The sequence below is a fragment of the Acartia tonsa genome, chromosome 1, assembly GCF_053477335.1.
Source record: "Acartia tonsa isolate MP-2025a chromosome 1, ASM5347733v1, whole genome shotgun sequence".
Lineage (NCBI taxonomy): Eukaryota > Metazoa > Arthropoda > Copepoda > Calanoida > Acartiidae > Acartia > Acartia tonsa.
The window spans coordinates 23,604,693-23,624,925 of NC_137260.1; the positions used below are offsets into that span (position 1 = coordinate 23,604,693).

The 20,233-nt window shown below is 30.8% G+C and overlaps 2 protein-coding genes across 5 annotated transcripts in view; both read left to right on the top strand.

The window, feature by feature from the left end:
* The window catches only part of Ccm3 (programmed cell death protein 10 Ccm3), a 242,381-nt gene that overhangs the window by 28,024 nt on the left and 194,124 nt on the right, over window positions 1-20,233 (top strand). The window lies entirely within an intron of this gene.
* LOC145315454 (chitinase-3-like protein 1) lies at window positions 1,470-18,814 on the top strand. 3 transcript variants are annotated; one of them, XM_080155440.1, is made up of 21 exons: window positions 1,470-1,565; window positions 2,411-2,508; window positions 3,455-3,558; window positions 6,123-6,189; window positions 6,493-6,652; window positions 10,256-10,337; window positions 10,501-10,580; window positions 10,775-10,871; window positions 11,152-11,210; window positions 11,596-11,668; window positions 12,457-12,551; window positions 12,952-13,070; window positions 13,723-13,799; window positions 14,214-14,307; window positions 15,227-15,389; window positions 15,816-15,877; window positions 16,530-16,624; window positions 17,132-17,200; window positions 17,659-17,711; window positions 17,917-18,000; window positions 18,176-18,814. In XM_080155440.1, the coding sequence occupies exons 1-21, from the start codon at window positions 1,548-1,550 to the stop codon at window positions 18,305-18,307; spliced, it is 1,881 nt and encodes a 626-aa protein (XP_080011566.1). In that variant the 5' UTR covers window positions 1,470-1,547; the 3' UTR covers window positions 18,308-18,814. The 3 variants fall into 3 exon arrangements, with proteins under 3 accessions (XP_080011566.1, XP_080011574.1, XP_080011580.1); XM_080155448.1 differs by having other exon boundaries at window positions 11,608-11,668; XM_080155454.1 differs by lacking the exons at window positions 1,470-1,565; window positions 2,411-2,508; window positions 3,455-3,558 and adding an exon at window positions 5,090-5,225.

Genomic DNA, 20,233 nt, shown 5'->3' on the forward strand with positions numbered 1-20,233 from the left:
TTTTTGGATTATAAAGTGTCGAATTTACTGAGGCTTATGCGCGGTAGATGCGCACCTGCCGAGCCCTGCAAATAAATTACAAACATTTTAAGGTTAAATAACTAGGACAAAAATGCTCAAAGAAGAATAATATATGCTAAATATCCTACAGTTTAGAAAATATTTATTATTTTATATAAATAGCTAGTTGCTGCACCCTTAGCATCTAGTGGATCTGTATTCGAAGAAGGGGTGGGGAGAAAAATAGCCTAACCCCATACCAAAACTTAATCTAAAAATAAAATATCCTAAGCCATCCTAGGACCTAAGGTAAGATTCCCTTAAATGGAGAATTTGATCTGTTGAGTTTATCGAAATCTAAATCTACATACAATATACTCTACTACTTTATGTAATAGGATGGCGATTTTATCTAGTAAAAGCTTTAAAAGCAAAAAATTCTTTTCTATTATCAATACAAACAACTGTTTTTGATTTATGTTTAGAAGATTTTTCATATTTTATTTGAAGATTAATTTTGAAAAAAAATATACAAAAAATCACTAAACCTTCTTGCAATAGTTAAAATTTGCAATATACAAATGTTCGCCTGTCTATCATTAAAGATCTCACACTGTTTTTTCGTGGAAGTTTTTGGTTGCTCAGCTTTTTCAATTTCTCATAAAATTATCATGTTTATCGATTGACAAATTGTAATTATCTTAATGATGTTTAATTCTGAAAAGCTATAGAATATATATAACATTGGTCAAAATCAAGCGAAATTTAAAAAAATATATTGGTATTTTCTTTTACATTAAAGTTTTATCTTTGTTAAATGTTATAATATCTATTATTTAAGAATAGTTAAATACCTCTAATGTAAGAAATGAAAAAAATATTTATCTAATTAGTATATCTATTGTAACACCTGTATAAACTTTTTAGCACTTTATTTTCATACCGATATAAATAATAGGAATAGAGACAAAGAATACGAAACAATCATTTAAATATGTTTCTTAAAAGACAACCAAAATAATCTTCACATAATTTTGTTTTAATTTAAATCTTTTCCACTATTTTGATAAAATCTATCGTTATTTTGCAGGATGCCTATAATGAACGTATCTTTAAAAATTTATTATAGTTATAGGAATCACAAAAAAAAAGATATGATAATGTTTACAAATATGATAATATTATAGAATTATTTAAACTACTAAGCTTTTTTGTCTGTAGCGAAGAAAGAAGCTTCTTATAGTCCCTGAGATGGTTTTAGGTTATTTTTAAAGTCTGGGTATGGTATTAGGTTGTTCTTTTGCCCTTTCATTACCCTTCGAATATTGAGCCTCTAAATGGTAGGGACACAGACGCTAGTTATACATAACCTGACTAGATTTACGAACAGAGTTTTCAAAATGTAATAAAAATAAATCGATAAAAATGTGTAATGAATCTTTTTTCCTTTCCGAGATGGAATGATGTATAAAATGTGAGTTTATAAGGTAAATATTATCATTTAAACATTGGCTGTAAACAGTCTTACAGCCTTACAGCGTCCCATCATGTCAGCACACAGAATAGTAAGTTTTTTTTCAGTCAGGGTTATAACTTATATTCTATAATTAGATTTGTCAGGATTATGTATTGTGATAATCTGACAACAAACAAAACTATTATCAGGAGCATAGCTTTTTTTTATAGATAAGGGTCTTGTCCGGCTGTCCTTCAGTACTACATTAGTTATATTTTGAAATGTCAGCATAATCTATGTAAATGTGTTTTTTTAAATACATAGTAAGGTTTACTATATCATTAACTTTGTCTGTTTTACTGAATCTGATATATTTTTTTTTATAAAATCTGATAAGCTATAATATGTTTTTTTTTGAAAATAGTTAGTAAGATATTTTCTATAGATATGTTTTTGTGTTCTGAATAAGATAGGTTTTTTTTTATAAAGTCAGTATAACCTTTATAGATATTTTTAAAATATATTGAGGTATACTTTGTAAGTAGCTTTGTTTGCCTTATTGAATTATATATAATTATTTAATATTGTCAATATTATCTATTGCAAGTCTTAATACAGTAATTAAGGTTTGCTATATATAATAAATTTTGTTTGTCTTATTGCATATAAATTTTTGTTTTGTAACAGTATAATTTGCACAAAGTAAGTTTTAATTATTTAGTCGGATATTTTCTCAAATAATCGACTTATCCACGGATTAGTTTATGAAAAATGATTGATTAAATTCCTTTTTTATTGGCCCCGATGGGCCCATGGCTCAGTCAACAAAATAGTGAATAATCCTATGATTAATAGTGAATAATTATTACTTAAAACCGCATTTAATTCAGCAGAAAGGAACCATTTGCTAAAAGCCAAAATTGTTGGTGCTATTTAATATTTGTAATATTATAGATATTATTGTATGCTACCTTCATATTTGGGTTGGCAAATGGACTAACATGCCCCAGTGGATATGTTGGCTTCCTGGCAGATCCTGCTGATTGTTCCAGGTATGGTTCCAGGAAGTTTGTAAAAGTTCCTTGTAAATGAGGGGACAAATGTTACAAAGTTAGGTCAAATTCAGGTATACGGTATAACAAACAAGCGAAATAAATCTAAAATAATATTTGGGGGGCAAATGGAGAGGTCGTCAATTTTACGACAGCTGAAAAACACGTATAGGTTTGGTGATTTTTTCCCTAAATTAATTTCATTGTTGGTATAAGCTGGGTCAAACTATCCCAAATGATGTTAATATAAGAAGGGAATATGACGTCAATCGTGATACTTCGGCCAAAAGTTATAAATTTGTCCCCTTTTTTTACGAGAAACTTTTCCATCTTCTGTTTTTTTCCATAACTTACACAATAGATGTATTACCCTAGATGACCTATAGGAAACAATAATACGTCCCCCCTAAACAAGAATTTTGTTTAAAATACTATTGTGTCTTTAGCTATTCCAACCAAAACTGAAATAATTATTCCCAGTGTGCTCTATTTTAAACTTTTTAATTCAAAATAAGAGTAAGGAACCGTTTATCTTTCCATCTAAAGGTCTTGCAATCAAAGGGACGATTGTTCCTAACAGGATTCATCATGCAACGAAGTCTAATTATTCTACATATTTTTTTTCTTAGCTTGGTTCAAGCTATTAGAAATAGAAACAAACTTTAACTAAACATCATGTTCTATCAATATTACCCGAATGAGATATAATCTACTAGCTGCTGTGCCCATAGCATCTAGGGGGCTCTGTATTTAAAGCGATAGGGGACATAAAAATTGCCTAAAAAACACCCCAAGAATAAAATAAAAATAAAAATAGCTTAAAATACTCACGTAGCATATGTGAAGATTTCCTATAAAGGAGAACCCAATCAGTTTAGCGCTTATTAAAATCTTAAGGTTGAGACAAAAAACCTCAGTACTTTATATAATAGGATTGTCTGTTCAGATATTACCAGTGTTGGTGGGGCCAAACCTACAGCTTCATCTGTCCCGCAGGAACCCTGTGGAGTGACCAGCGCCAATACTGTGACTGGTCCTACAATGTTCAGTGTAAGCTTTAGAATTATTGGTAACGTTGTCGGGGATTTGTCGGGTTCAAGTCTTGACAGCATTACGTCATAACAGAGTCGTTAAAATTGGTACCTACTGCTGTTTTCCTTTTAAATAATAAGATTAAGAGAAAATTTTGACCTATAAACAGGAGCAATTCACTACCATACAATTAATTACACAGTTAGGACAAAGGTCGAGCAATCAAAGGGTTGATTGTCTGTCAGGTGGCCTAGTGGGCGCATGAGCGTGGATACACAACAATCCAAAAATGTGGGGTATCAAAAAATGCTTCGCACACCCCTCTGGCCAAAACCTGTGCACGCCAATGAATGTATTTAATTTATATTTTCTTTATTTGTGTACAACACGTAATATTCTTAAGAATGTATTATTTGTTTAGTAGCAAAAAAGCAACTTAGAAATAGTACAATAGGTTATTGTTCATTTTTTTTATGATGATGTCAAATGTCTTTATTTGTTGTTAGTGGCAAAGCTACTTTATGATTGTTCATATCTGTCTGTCCTTATGTATGTATGTTTTGAAATGATCTCACAATAACTTCTTCGTTTTCATGTTACCTCTGTGAAAACTAGCTATCTATCCATATCTATCTTCTCGCAATCTCATTATCTCTCTTGATTTATACAATAACTAGCGGCTTCGCCCCTAGCCTCTAGGGGCTTTGCCCCAAGAGGTAATTAATGAGAGAAAAAATTAAGTACCTCTGGAGATGCCCCCACTCCACCACTAATTTTAAAAAATAAAAAAATGGGGGGGGGGGATTTTTTACATTTTTTGGGGGGTTGGAGGTGTCCCACCCTCCAAGAAAATAACCTAAAACCGCCACAGGACCAGTAGGTATATTCCCTGAAGAGAAGAATCCAATCAGTTCTGTGGTTACCGAGATCTTAAGGGACAGACGTACGGACAGACAGACATCATTCTACTTTGTATTATAGATTTCTAGCAAAATGCTTTTAAAAACTTTCCATAAAATCGTCCTTGTTAAACTAGTAAGCTATAAATGTTTTATCTACAGAATATTTTTAAAAAATTGGAACTCTTATCTTTAAAATGTTCAATGATTCATCAATAAGGTATTTTTACCAAAAAGATGAAAAGACTATTATGCCTTTTTTCTAATCTTACACGTATATCAAGCCATAGTGGGCCAAATCCTTTAGTTTTCTAAGCTAGCCTAGGAATTATGGATTCCTTAGCCTTACAAAGGTATAAATGAAAAAAAGAATTATATAGGAAGGCTAAATCCCAAACGAGCCTAAGAAATTCTATAGTTTTGCTTTTTATCATAGAAAGGTATATTCCACATGAAAAAAAAAATAATTTTCCATTAACTATTTCCCTTTTTAATACATATTTTCTACAATTTTCTACAAGGTCCTCTCAAATACTTTTGAAACAAATGTGTGCATTGCAACTTTGACTACCCGACTTAAATCTATAATAGTCTATGTCAAGCTAGATTATTTAAACTCGTTTTAATAAAACTCTAATAAAATATAGTTTACTTTTACAAGTACATAATGTACCAGTTAAATTTCAAATACTTGAGAAGTTAAATATTTAAAATAAATAACAAGTGAAATTGCATAATTCCTAATAAATGTATGTAAAATTTTTCATGTAAAAATTTAAATGAAAGGTTAGTAATACAAATTAATTGCAATCATAGATAGTTTTTGCATTGATTTAATCAAAGAATATGTTTAGTGATAAGGTTAAGGGATAGGGCAACCTAAAAAATATTGATTTTGATTATATTTTGATAATTCATTACGTAGGTTTAATTTTTAAATAAACAACCATAAAGATTTTATTATTGTTTTTTTCTATTATCCCCGAAGGGAGGGGGGCGTTCAAACGCCCAACCCGACCGCCAAGGGATAAAAAGAATTGAATAGAAATGACCGGATATTTACTGGATAATTAATGAACAACTTATTTTTGATATATGTTTATGTTAAAATGTAGTTATTTAGTTCTTTGATATCAATTTTACACTCTATGTTTAATATTTTGACAAAAATATCTTATAATTTTTTATTAATTTACAATTTACAAGTGTATGTTTTAAATAGTTTGCTAAGGCCAATGTCAAAGTCACCTTAGATTTAATTTCCATTAAGTTATACTATATAAAACGTGAATTTACTAGTGCTTAAATATTGATCATTTTATTTTTATTTTTTTTTTAAACTCTCATTGTTTTAATTTCTTTATTGTAGAGTTGATTGATTTTTATTAATTGGAATGATTGTTTGATTGCAATTGTATTTTCTGTTACTTTAGTTTTGTTTTTTTCTTGCCTTCAGGTTTTTTCGTCTGTATTTGGGATATTAATTGAAACCTCAGACAGAGTAGATAATTCCTAAAGATCCATCAAGAACGTTTATGTGAGTGGGGAGGGGTGCTCAATCTCAATAAGGGGAGGGGGTGATATGTCAAATATTTTGTCAATTTGTAAAGATTTTAAATCATGGCGCGAAGCGACGAAAGATTTTTTTAGATTATTGTAAATTAAAGAACACTAAATATTTAGGTACAAGTGCCCCAACAACCACTGCTGCACCCCCTCCACCACCACCAACAACCACAGCAGCCCCTCCAGGAACTAATCCAACAATTATAAACTGTATCATATACAAATCAATAACATACTTGGTTTGGTTCTAAAAGTTTGGACACTACTAGTTTGGAACCTACAGTAAAATTCAAGAAAAGTACACACACTTTAGAGCCAACAAATAAGATAACATGGCCATACAACTTTTGGTTCCAATTTAATTAATTTTAAAGTCCAATATCCCCTCCCTCCCTGACTCAACCTCCGTTGAAATTTGTTTCTTGAAAGCTTACGAAATTTGCAAAACTTGAGAATTGTTATAAAAATTGGATGTGGTAATGAATTTAGGAGTTGGTGGTGGATCTTCAGCTAGTTGTCAGAATCATGTCACTGTTACCTCCTCATGGTCAGGAAACTTTGGAGCCAAGTTCAGCATCCCAGTGAAGAACTCCATCACGTCTTACACCATAACTGTCACTACGGACATTCCATTGACTAATTTCCAGGTAGAGATTAATCATTCAATCATAAGACTATTTATGGGTCAGTAATATTTAAAGGAAAAGATACGGATCATATGAAGGAAATGAAGTCATTCCTAAAAAGGACAGAAATTCCCTTCCTTGGGTATAGGAAGGCTATTTCCTTTCCTTTTTCTTACAAATTCTCACTAAGGAAGGTGATTTCTGTCCACTATCTTACAAATTCTCACTAAAGGAAGGTGACCTCTGTCCACCATCTTACAAATTCTTCCTAGTTCTTAGAAATTCTTCCTTTTCCTCACTATTACAACCATGTTTAATCAATCTACCTTATTTTTCCAAATTCTTCCTTATTCTCAGAAATTCTACCTTAATTACACAAATTCTCCCTTATTCTCAGATAACTTACCTTATTCTAAGAAATTCTTCCTTATTCCAAGAAAATCTACCTTATTCCCACAAATTCTTCCTTATTCTAAGAAAATCTACCTTATTCCCTCAAATTCTTCCTTGTTCTAAGAAATTCTTCCTTATTCTAAGAAAATCTACCTTATTCTAAGAAATTCTTCCTTATTCTAAGAAAATCCACCTAATTCTCCCAAATTCTTCCTTATTCTAAGAAAATCTACCTTATTCTAAGAAATTCTACCTTATTCTAAAAAAATCTACCTTATTCTAAGAAATTCTTCCTTATTCTAAGAAAATCTACCTTATTCTAAGAAATTCTACCTTATTCCAAGAAAATCTACCTTATTCTTCCTAATTCTTTCTTATTTCCCTAAATTCTACCTTATTCTGAGAAATTCTTCCTTATTCTAAGAAAATCTACCTTATTCTCCCAAATTCTTCCTTATTCTAAGAAAATCTACCTTATTCTAAGAAATTCTTCCTTATTCTAAGAAAATCTACCTTATTCTAAGAAATTCTTCCTTATTCTAAGAAATTCTTCCTTATTCTAAGAAAATTTACCTTATTCTAAGAAATTCTTCCTTATTCTAAGAAAATCTACCTTATTCCCCCCAATTCTTCCTTATTCTAAGAAATTCTTCCTTATTCTAACAAATTCTTCCTTATTCTAAGAAAATCTTTCTTATTCTAAGACATTCTTCCTTATTCTAAGAAATTCTACCTTATTCTAAGAAAATCTACCTTATTCTAAGAAATTCTTCCTTATTCTAAGAAAATCTACCTTATTCTAAGAAATTCTTCCTTATTCTAAGAAAATCTACCTAATTCTCCCAAATTCATGCAATATATAGGGATCCCAAACTCAAAAACAAAGTTTCAGCGCGATCCGACCACCTGTTCTCGAGATACGGTGACCTGGTGTCCTTGGTATCCACAGTAATATTTGGGAAATGGTTCGAATCCTTAGTAAATCTGGTCCGAAGTCCAAAAATATTTTGACACTTTTTTGATCAAAATTATTTGTCCACCTGGGTATTTTTTCTTCAAAATTTTGACAAAATATTTTGGGGCTTACAAATTTAATAATTTGGGGCAAAATATTTTGGGACTTACAAATTTAATAAGGATTCGAACCATTTCCCAAATCTTACCGTTGGTACCAAGGACACCAGGTCACCATATCTCAAGAACGGGTGGTCGAATCGCGCTGAAACTTTGTTTTTGAGTTTGGGATCCCTATATATTGCAAGAATTTGGGAGAATAAGGTAGATTTTCTTAGAATAAGGAAGAATTTCTTAGAATAAGGTAGATTTTCTTAGAATAAGGAAGAATTTCTTAGAATAAGGTAGATTTTCTTAGAATAAGGTAGAATTTCTTAGAATAAGGAAGAATTTCTTATAATAAGAAAGATTTTCTTAGAATAAGGAAGAATTTGTTAGAATAAGGAAGAATTTCTTAGAATAAGGAAGAATTTCTTAGAGTAAGGAAGAATTTCATAGAATAAGGAAGAATTTGGGGCAATAAGGTGGATTTTCTTAGAATAAGGAAGAATTTCTTAGAATAAGGTAGATTTTCTTAGAATAAGGTAGAATTTCTTAGAATAAGTAAGAATTTCTTAGAATAAGGTAGATTTTCTTAGAATAAGGAAGAATTTCTTAGAATAAGGAAGAATTTCTTAGAATAAGGTAGATTTTCTTAGAATAAGGAAGAATTTCTTAGAATAAGGTAGATTTTCTTAGAATAAGGAAGAATTTGGGAGAATTAGGTAGATTTTCTTAGATTAAGGAAGAATTTCTCAGAATAAGGTAGATTTTCTTAAAACAAGTAAGATTTTCTTAGAATAAGGTAGAATTTGGGGGAATAAGAAAGAATTAGGAAGAATAAGGTAGATTTTCTTAGAATAAGGTAGATTTTGCTATGTTTTGCAAGAATTTGCTATGTTTTGCAAGAATTTGCTATGTTTTGCAAGAATTTCTTAGAATAAGGTAGAATTTCTTAGAATAAGGAAGAATTTCTTAGAATAAGGTAGATTTTCTTAGAATAAGGTAGAATTTCTTAGAATAAGGAAGAATTTCTTAGAATAAGGTAGATTTTCTTAGAATAAGGAAGAATTTTTTAGAATAAGGTAGTTTTTCTTAGAATAAGGAAGAATTTGTTAGAATAAGGAAGAATTTCTTAGAATAAGGTAGATTTTCTTAGAATAAGGTAGAATTTCTTAGATTAAGGAAGAATTTCTTAGAATAAGGTAGATTTTCTTGGAATAAGGAAGAATTTCTTAGAATAAGGTAGATTTTCTTAGAATAAGGAAGAATTTCTTAGAATAAGGTAGATTTTCTTAGAATAAGGAAGAATTTGGGGGACCAAGGAAGAATTTGGGGGAGTAAGGTAGATTTTCTTAGATTTAGGAAGAATTTCTTAGAATAAGGTAGGTTATCTGAGAATAAGTGAGAATGTGTAAGGAAAAGGTAGAATTTTCTTAGGATTAGGAAGATTAAGTGAGATTTAGGAAGGTGATTTTTATTCTCTTTTTCAGATATGTGAGAAAAAGGAGAGTGATTTTTGTCCATATTTCACTTATCTGAGAAAAAGGAAGATGATTTCTGTCCTTTTTGGAATGAAATTTCTGTCCTTTTAAGGAATGACTTCATTTCCTTCATATGATCCAAAGATACGTATCAAGAAATGTTAGAAAACCATTCTAGAACAAAGTGCCTCCATTAGGGAATAACTATCTATTACAAATTGTAAGAACTGATAAAACTTTAATAGTAATCTAGTTACTTCGCTCGTAGTCTCTAAAGAAGGGCGATGGAGGTCAGGAAAATAGCTTAAACCCGGCCCCAGATACTTCTAAAGCTTACCTAAAACTACAACCAATTCAGACCAGTTCCAGTTTAGTTGAGATATAGTGTTAACAGTTTCATTCAAACCCCCCCTAAACCAGACTATGGTGTAAATAAAGAAAAAAATATAAAAACTAAATCAATGTTAGTTACCTTTATGAGAAGCTCTTGTGCTTTAAACATATTTAAGCTCAAATGATCTGTTATGAAATAACTTAGATTTGACCAACATTATTTAAAAGCTTATAACGGGAAAGAATTAACAGCTAGAATTTCATACAACTAGGTTCTTTTTGAATGCTCAGTTTACTGAATATGGAAAAACTTTAGTTGGATTAAGAAATGATGTACCATGTTAATGTGTTTTATTTCAAGCTTTGGAATGCAGATGTTACACCCAATGCTGGAACCAGCTTTACTATTACACCTAAATCATGGTTCAGTGGTTTATCTGCAGGTACATCAAAATTAACCAAACCTATGAAATGACAACTTACTATGTGTATATATCTAATTAAGGATCTGAATATTTAATGATCCTATTGTGTTTTTTTACATTCGATTCCTTTAAATTTCTAGAATTTACCTTTCATATTTTGAAAACTTCCAAAAATTTCTAGGAAGTATCTTAGAATTGGGATTCCAAGTTGCCTTCCAAGGAAGCACTCAACCCACCTTCACTTCAATCATCTTCAATGATGTAAGTACCATTTATTGTTTGTTGAAAAAATAACAATTCCAAAATTTAATTAGAAATACGTGTAGGTTCTTTTATTAAACGTGGTCTATTTTCCAAAAATATTTATTAATCTAATTTTTGAGACCCTGTATATCAATTTTGTATACAAATTAATGTTTGCAGTTTGCATCCCATTTAATAACAATACTTTGTAGGGAACTCAGGTTACGGATGTTTGCAGTTCCACTGGAGGTACATCTGGACCTGTAACTAATGCCCCCACTCAAGCACCTACTGCTGCTCCAACCACTGAGGAACCAAAAAAAAAAAGATTTTATTTTTAAACCTCATGTTTCTTTAGTAATTAATTTAATTACTCTTATTTAAAACAGCTAGATTTTGCAATTTAGTTTACACAGTCTAAAAAGAAATATTTTTTTGCTTCAAATAAGCATAAAACATAGTACCAATAAAAAGCTTTACAGGATAGGTTCTTAGTTTATATGTATCATTTTACCTTAGAGGAGACATTTATAAAAAAAAATTAGAACATTTTACCAATCAGGAAATATTTTATATTTATTGTTTGGTTAGGGACCAATTGTTTTCCCAACTAATTCACCAACTGTAGCCCCAACACAATCACCAACTACAGGAATGGTTTTGTAAATTGTAGAATTATACATATTAAAATTTTAGTAATTGGATTTTAGTTAGTAAGAAAATTAAAGAGGGTAATTTTTTGTGTAATTTCGTAAAGTAGGGTGTTGGGTTGTAGTTAAATGTTCTAATTAAGTAAAAATGTTCTTCATTATGGACCAGTTCATATACATTTGGTTATGATTTTGGACACACGGACTTAATAAGAGCATTTGACTACAACCCAACTCCAAACTGAAAATGAAGTGAAAAAAATTACCCTTTTTTACTGCTACCAAACATTAAAGGCTTTGTTTAGGATTATAAAATTTATCACTATAGGACATCTATGAAGTAAATTGGGTTTTGATATAAATGTTTACCTAACCTAATGAAAACAGGATCTGGCACAGGAAATTCTGGAAAGAAAGTCGTGTGTTACTTCCCCAACTGGCCTTACTACAGACCAGGTAAATTAATCAATCTGTCTTTAATATTTGGTTTAGATTTAAAATGTTATTGAAAAATATATATTCTAAGTCAGAATCAAATAAGTTATTTTTCTAATCAATATTGTAAAAATAAAACAATGAATTATAGAACGTTCATCCTAGTGGATGTATTATTACTTGGATCTTACACCAGATTTTCATGTTCTCTAATAAAGTGAAACTGCAACGGGCTAAAATAACGATTTACCCCTACCTCCCGCTTTCCCTTTCCCCAACCTCTCCTTTCCTACTGGATGAACGAACTTACTGATAAGACAGTTTATGTTAGCAACCTAATTGACGAAAATTTTTCCGCTGTCATAATATCCACGTATATTCTACATCCCTTTTCATCTCTATGGACAACACAACAAGAAGATGGAGTCTTAGAAAATTGCATTTCTCGCGGTCGTACGCGGTCATGTTTCATGTTGGAAGGGTGACGCAAATTTTAGATCTCATTTTCGCTATTTGATAAAAGCGATGCATGCAAGATTATATAATTTGCTATAATATAAAGATAAATTTTTCTCAAATCGCAAAATCTGAGATCTGAAATTTGAATTACCCTTCCATCATGACGCATGAACGCGTACGACAGCGAGAAATAGCATTTTATTAGACTCAGTCAACAAGAACCCCCTTTCAAAAAATCTTCGCAAATGAACAAGTTAAAAACAGGACATATTTGTATACAATATTATTCTTTATCTACCCTGTATAGACAATGGGCATTGAAAAAATCATATTTATATTTTATTTTTTAGGAGAGGGAAAATATTTTGTTGAGAACATAGATCCCACAATATGCACACATATCATCTACTCATTTGCAATTCTAGATGGCTCCACCTACACAATGAAGGAACACAAATAATTTTAGCATTTTTTAAAAAATCAAGCAATCAAACTTTACTTTGAGAGTGGGGAGGGAAAATTTTAGTTTTAAAAAGAAAAAGTACCTAAAAAATTAAAAGGGGGGGGGGGGGACGGGTGGTAATTTTATCTAGAGGCGAATTTTCTTGGGAGGGTGGTAACCTACTCCAAAATAATTATAAACCTTCCCTGGAAGTAAAATGTATTCCATCACATAAGAACTGACTATCTGAACTTGATTTATAAAAAAAATTCGAAACATATATGGCCTGTACAAAGATGTTAGTTTGATAAAGTAGTCTTGGGTTGAGATGGATCAATAGCCTTTAAAAATATATTTTTTATTAATTCAAATTTAAATATACCAAAATTATTTCATGAATTTAAAGCCGCATGATGCCTGGCTGGATATTGATCTGAAAGGATATGAAAAATTTATAGCTTTGAAGAAACAATATCCTAACAAGAAGTTTTTAATTGCCATTGGTGGCTGGAATGATTCAAGGTAACTTATTTTTAAAATTACATAGCAAAGTGTTACAATTATGACATTGCAAGACAGATAACTGACCCAACTTATTTAAGAACTGTAATTATGGTCAAATTATACTAGAGCAGATTGTCTAATGGGCGTTTCTTAGCCTAATAACCTGAAATATTTTAGGATAGTTAGTTTATAAAATTCCTTAGCATTAATTCACATCTTGTAGGTTTTTTATCATACTAATAAAGATCACCTGCAAACGTGGCCTAACACGTAGCAAATCTGCTCGTTATCGGGAAGATTATGGGATGGAGTATCGGCTCAACACCGTGTGAAAACTAAAGACGTTAAAAATGGTTCCTACTACTGCTATGTCAGATGCGCGACATTATTAGCTAGGGTATGGGGAATGCCTTGATCTAAAACGTTCCCAACTCATTTCTATGCATAGTTAAGATTTCCAGACAAAGGTCGTGGAATTAAAGAGTTGGGTGTCCGTTGGGTGTTACTTTACTAATTACCGTGGGCGATTGAGCCCGTTCCAATGCAATTCTTACGCAGAGTATGTTCATGGTGGCATGTGGAGAATTTGTACCCGAAGCGTCACCTTGCCACCAAGAGGTCATCGTAACCCGACAAATTTACAAACTTTCATGTAAAAAAAATATTTTAGAACCAACAAATATTCGACAATGTTAGCAGATCCTAGCAAGAGGGCAAGATTCGTTTCAGAAGCTGTCAAATTTTTGCAGGAAGGAGCAACTTTCATTTTCAATATTTGTACAATATTAGTAATTGGAGTTCAATTGTTATTTTAAATAAGCTCAATGACAAAACCGGTATTTCATTGAAGGCAGAACTAAATAATCTATAGCTTAGACGTCTAAGGGGTAAAGCGGTGATTTTAAAACCCCTGAACCCCCTCATTTTATCTCACCTAAAATAAAAAGCTTTGACGTCCCTGATTGCTAGAAGGGTAGATACTCTTCCGCTAGGGGACGTCTGATCGACTAACTTATGTAATACCAACTTAAACGACTGTTCTTTCTAATTCAACATCTTTTTCGTATTTTTTTTTCATCTTAATCTATCAAAAACAGAATTGTCTCTTCAAAAAATAGTAAAATGTACAAATACTTAAAATGTATATTTGAACCTATCCATAGCAATACGGATTTGATGGTTTGGATTTGGATTATGAATATCCAGCCTTCCAACAATCAGCTTCAGAAAAACAAACCTTTGCCGCGTGGTGCAGGTAAGGATACATTTCAAGTAGCGCAGTCCTATTACTGTTGGTTTTTAGGTCAGTCTGTCGCTTTGTAACGTTCTCGAATTCGCGTTCTTTCCAAATGACAGAACAAGTTTCTTAATATTTGAAATCCAGTATAATTTTAAATTACTTTATCCTTTACTTTGATTAATATTGCTAAATTTCTGATGATATTTTTATTTCATAAAAAAATGTAATTAAAATTTTCATATTAATTTTAAAAAGTACTTACTTGTAATAAAATAATAATTAAAATTGCAAAAGCATTAAATCAGAAAATCAGATAAAATTAACGTATAATGACAGTTTGACGTAAATGTTATATATTGTGTAAAAAAAAATTGTGTAGAAAATCTACTATATAATTTTCTTTTTAAATGATTCGTAAATTATAATGTTATTTTTACTTTCTTTTGTTGGAATATTATTTACAACTAAATAATGTTTGTAAACTTATCAGCCTATTATCATTAATTAGGTTAAATGATACATAAGAAAAAATATATTAAGCCTCTAGAAAAAAAGGAACTTGTCATTTTTGCTCTTTTTACACTAGCTGTGCTTCTTTGAGCTTAATCATTTTGTTAATTAAAATAAATGAAAAGTTTTTAGTGAATAAAAACACCTGTTCAAACAATTATTGATATTTATCTTTTACATCTATCATTTTTAATTATATGACATATAACATTTTTATTTATTGTACTATTGTACATAAACTTTTAATTTAAAGAATTGGCCTGTGGCCTAGAAAATTATTCTATTGCATTTTTCTCTTTATTTGTATGGGTTCTATATAAAAATCTATATCTCCCATTGGTAATCAAAATTGTCTGAAGAAATCTTTCCTTTTGCTTTCTTTGTATCTTTAATGTATTTCATTTCATTTTTTTTACTATTTTAGAGAATTGAAAACCGCCTTCCAGCCCTACGGCTACGAGCTGACAGCCGCTGTAGCCGCCGGAAAAGACAAAGTAGACGCTGGTTATGACGTTCCCGAGATGTCCAAGCACCTGGATGCTATCCATATTATGTCTTATGACCTACATGGTTCTTGGGAAACCACGGTAAGCTCTGTAAAATGTCAGGGTTATAGGAGATTGTTTAATACAAATCTCTCTAATTCAAATATCTATCTATTTTGTATACAAGATGTCTTTGGATTGGAATGATGGAATTCTATTCTATTTATCTTTACCTTTGTCCCTTATTATGCCTTCATTTGTTATAAAAAACCATAAAGCAACGTAAAAAAATGTATTGTTTACTGAAGTAATTTTGCAGTATATGCATTTTTTATGCTGTGCAAAATACATCAAATAAATTTGGGCTATATTTGTAAAAAAAAAATTTAAAACATCTAAAAAAAATCATGGCCATTTTGATTGTAAGCTCCATTTGTTTTTCTATCTGCGATGGGCCCTATCCCTAAGAGGCTTTCCTAACCTAAATAAGAATAATCAAATCATAAACAATAATGTTTATTTTAATAGGTAAATCACCATGCTCCAATGACTTCAAGCGTTCCTGGGGATTATCTCACTGTGGATTTTGCGTAAGTTTTAATTTTTGTATTTTTAAATTGGTAATTCAGTCAATAAAGCATCTTTAAGCAGCTTATACCAACAACGAAATTAATTCTTATAAAAGTCACGAAACCTTTAAGTGATTTTCGGCTGTCGTTGGGGGTCAACACATAGTAGATTTGACGACCTTTACTTCTGCCTTCCAAATATTTTTTTTCGATTTATTTCGCTTTTTGGTTATACCTTATTCCAAATTTTTAAGCAAAACGAGTCCTCTCCCCCATAGTTTAATTTCTTTACTGAATTAAATTCCCTTTTTTGCAGTTTGTTTCATTTGATTTATTATTATTACATTATTGAAATATTTTATTTCTATTGATTTTATGGTTGTGTAACTAAACTTAGGTAACGATCCAATATTATCCAAAATAATCTCCAAAAATATGTTTCAAAAAGTTGATTCCTACTTAATTTATGACAGATTTGTCCTACAAATAGCCAAAATCATTGATTACGAGATGGTTGCATTAACCCCCCCCCCCCCCCCCACCTTATATAAGAAAATTATTATAATAAGATAACCCCCCCTTATTTGCTAAAGAAAATAATAGCATGAGATGTGTAGTCATAATTTATGAAATTTGATTTGTGTTTAAAGTCTGAATAGATTGTATATTTTAGTGTGAAGTATTGGCTGCAGAGTGGCTGCCCTCCTGAAAAGCTTGTTGTTGGTATCCCCACCTATGGACGTACATTCACCTTGTCTAGTACTAATACAGGATATTGTCAACATTATATGAAATTATAGAAAAAGTTGTTTTTACACCCTAATAATTATGTTTGATAAAACAAAGAAAAAACAGGAATTATTATTTTGGAATAGATGGGTGATTACTTTATCCGCTAAAAATAATATAATCTGACAAGAACTTCCAGAGAAGCACAGACCAGACAGACCAACTGTTAGGTATAAGAAAAAAGGGGTATAGTCCTTTCCACGAGCGATTAGTCGTATTTTTAAAATGGCTTTTTATAGGTTATTTTAGGTTAGGTTAGGTTATATTAAGTTATGTGATTGCCCCATAGGGTTAGGTAATTGGCCCCGCAGGGTTAGAGCCCCCCGCAGGGGCTAGAAATAGGAGAAAAGCTACTGTGAAAAATACGAAGAATCGCTCCTTATGGAGGGATGTCGTGGCAAGGACTATACCCGAAAAAAGTTAAAAGTTAAAAAAAAGTGGAGCCACTCAATCAAATTATAAATAGATGGAGACAATAAATAAATGCAGGCCTTGGATCTGGAGCCAGCGGAGCAGGACAAGCAGGATCTATCACAGGAGAAGCAGGATTCCTAAGTAAAACTTTTATTTTAGCGAGGCTACTCTTGAAGTATGATTAATATATTAACCTTATCTTTCTCCTGGTTGTCTAGTTAATTTCACTAAAAAATCGAACCCAGTAAAAGTGTCTGACTATGACGTCAGAAAAAATTAACAATTAACCAATGAGAGACCGCTATATATTTTACCATTGGTCAATTACAGTGAATACTGGCTTCTCATTGGTTAATTGTTATTTTTTTCTGACGTCATAGTTCGACACTTTTACGAGGTTCAAAAAATCAAATTAAAAATATTATCAAAAAATTGAAATTAATGCAAATGTGACAACCTCAATATAGATTTTCCCTCAATATCTAGAAATGTAATAAAAACATTGATATATCTAATGTTAATGCTTTTCTTATCATATTTTATTAAAACATTGCCAATAGTTAAAATGAGAAGAAAGTGATTATTAATATGTATTTAAGGTTATCAAGAAATCTGCTTGAAATTGGCTGAGGGTGGATGGACAGTAGATAAGGTAAATATTTTAACCAAAATTGCTAATCACTTACTTGATCCTAATGGAGCCTTCTTGAAACAAAAACTCTAGGTATTTCTTACTTAGAATGACTCTAGATTTTTAAAATTGTATTTATCTAAAACAATTGTGAGGTATAATGTCAGTTGATTTTATATAATTTTACTCGGATGTTGTATGTTATTAACTTTTTTTTAACTTCCAGGTTACAGATGGTTCTAGAGGCCCTATTGCCTACAAGGGAAACCAATGGGTCGGATATGATGACAAAGAAACTGCCAGACAAAAGGTAAATTAATATTTTCATACAGACAGCTCTTCTAAGAATAAAATATTTCAGTTAAAATTGTTATTTAGAATTTGAAATCATCTGCTGTTGATGGGAACTAAAGTTATAAACAGAATCTCTTTTGTCTTTGTAACTGTAATGTCCCAAACAAACAAAAAAAGATTTTGCTTTTTAGGCCCAGTATGTCCTGGATAATGGGCTAGGAGGAGCTATGTTCTGGGACCTACCCTCTGATGACTTCAGCAACAGATGTGGAGGTGGAACCTATCCAATCATCAGAACTGTCTATCAAACCTTGTATCCATGAATATTGATTTAGCAACTGTTTAAACCACACAGCTACCTTGAAATGAATCAAGACAAATGTGAATAGAATCCAGAGGATGTAGTCAAATATTGTTCTATGCAATTGCAAAAAATTCTGATTGCCTTATCATCATTAAATTTTCAGACCATTAATCTTCAAGTAAAGCAAAATTTACCAACAGTTAAAAAAAATAGAGTTACATTCTCTGTCCTGTATTATTTGTCTTGATACCATTCAGATTTGCTGTTCAAACATCATTTTATAAGACACTAGCTAGCCGAAATGTCAAAAAAAAGAAACTAAATAATTATATTTAATTTAACTAAGATACAAACCTTATATATGCAATTTTTTTCTGGATTAAGATCAATGAAAATATTTATTTTAAATTATTTTACTTCAAACTAAATTCATTATTTTTATAAAAAGAATCTTTTGAACTATCTAATTTATGTTAATTTTCTATTCTAAATATTATAGACCCTAATAAATTATAGCTTTTTAAAATTATTTCAATATTTTTTTTTAATTTTCATGTTAAATTAACATCTAGAACAATATCATCCACATGTGGCATAAAACATAGACAAACACCAGAATACACTCACCTTTACTCACATAGCTTAATACTCATACAAGTTTTAAGATTAAAATTGATAATGGGTCAAATCTTAAAAAGAATTTAGGTTGTCAGAGTTTCCTTTGTCTTACATATTTCTTTGTATCTATGTATTGTAAGGCCAGGGAAACTCTGAGGCTAGCAGCCAAGAATTTGGTCAAATTTCTACTTTTTGTAGAAAAGACTTTTCAGGCATCAAAAACCTAGTTATAGAGTATCTTGTATCTACTCTAATAAAATTGTAAATATTAATAATGTGTACATATAATTATATCTATAACATTAAAGTCACAATCAATAATTCAATCAATCTTTTTCAAAAATACACTTAGATATGTTTTATAATTTAAAACCACATTACCATCTAACATTAAAGATTAAAAATAACAGTAAAAGTTTAAATAGACATAAAGCAACAGTAATAAACATGTTCAAGTTTTCATTTAGATGATTACATCAAATAAGCAGGTAGGGGTGAAAGTTGCTCACTGTGGGCTAGAATTGAATCAAGACAAAAGTAAGTGCCAAACCCTGAGACCTATGTATGGTGAAAATAGACATAAAACCATGATGATTCCAGGTAAAACCAAAATATTTCAGCGGGGGCTTTTTAAGAAAATTAGATTTAAAAATTTCAAGTTCAATTTTCACCCCCTAGGAGTTGCCGCATAATCATGACAAGAAAAGCAAATATTATTTATTTTAAATTTTGAACAACTTTGTTTTTATTAGGTCCTTCTTAAAACCTCTCTATATATGATTTATTTTAGGCTGAATTTTCGTGACCTTTGCAAAGCAAGTGATAAAAATGGCCATTTATTAACTCCCTTCAGGAGTGGTTTTATGAAGAACTTTATAAAAGCAAAGTTGTTCAAAATTTCAAATTAATAATATTTGCTTTTCTTGTCTTGATTATGCGGCAACTCCTAGGGGGTGAAAATTGAACTTGAAATTTTCAAATCTAATTTTCTCAAAAAGCCCCCGCTGAAATATTTTGGTTTTACCTGGAATCATCATGGTTGTATGTCAATTTTCACCATACATAGGTCTCAGGGCTCGTCACTAACTTTTGTCTTGATTCAATTCTAGCCCACAGTGTGCTGTAATCTAAATTTATATGACATAAGTTCTAAAATCAGGCTGAAATATCATTAATTGATTACTTATCAAGTCATTGAGAATTTACTTATGTAACCAAAATTGGGATTGAAAGGAAATGTATCTGTTTAATCTTTTGGTTTTATTATCACAACAAAACTACCTGACTTTTTAACGAAATTTTCCCAAGATGGATCCAGGAATCCATA

What these genes read in the sequence shown, in the direction of transcription:
- LOC145315454 (XM_080155440.1), top strand. An exon ending in GTTCAGTGGTTTATCTGCAG is followed by an intron (nt 10,338 to 10,500) that starts GTACATCAAAAT and finishes AAAAATTTCTAG; the next exon opens with GAAGTATCTTAGAATTGGGA. An exon ending in GGTGGCTGGAATGATTCAAG is followed by an intron (nt 13,071 to 13,722) that starts GTAACTTATTTT and finishes AAAATATTTTAG; the next exon opens with AACCAACAAATATTCGACAA.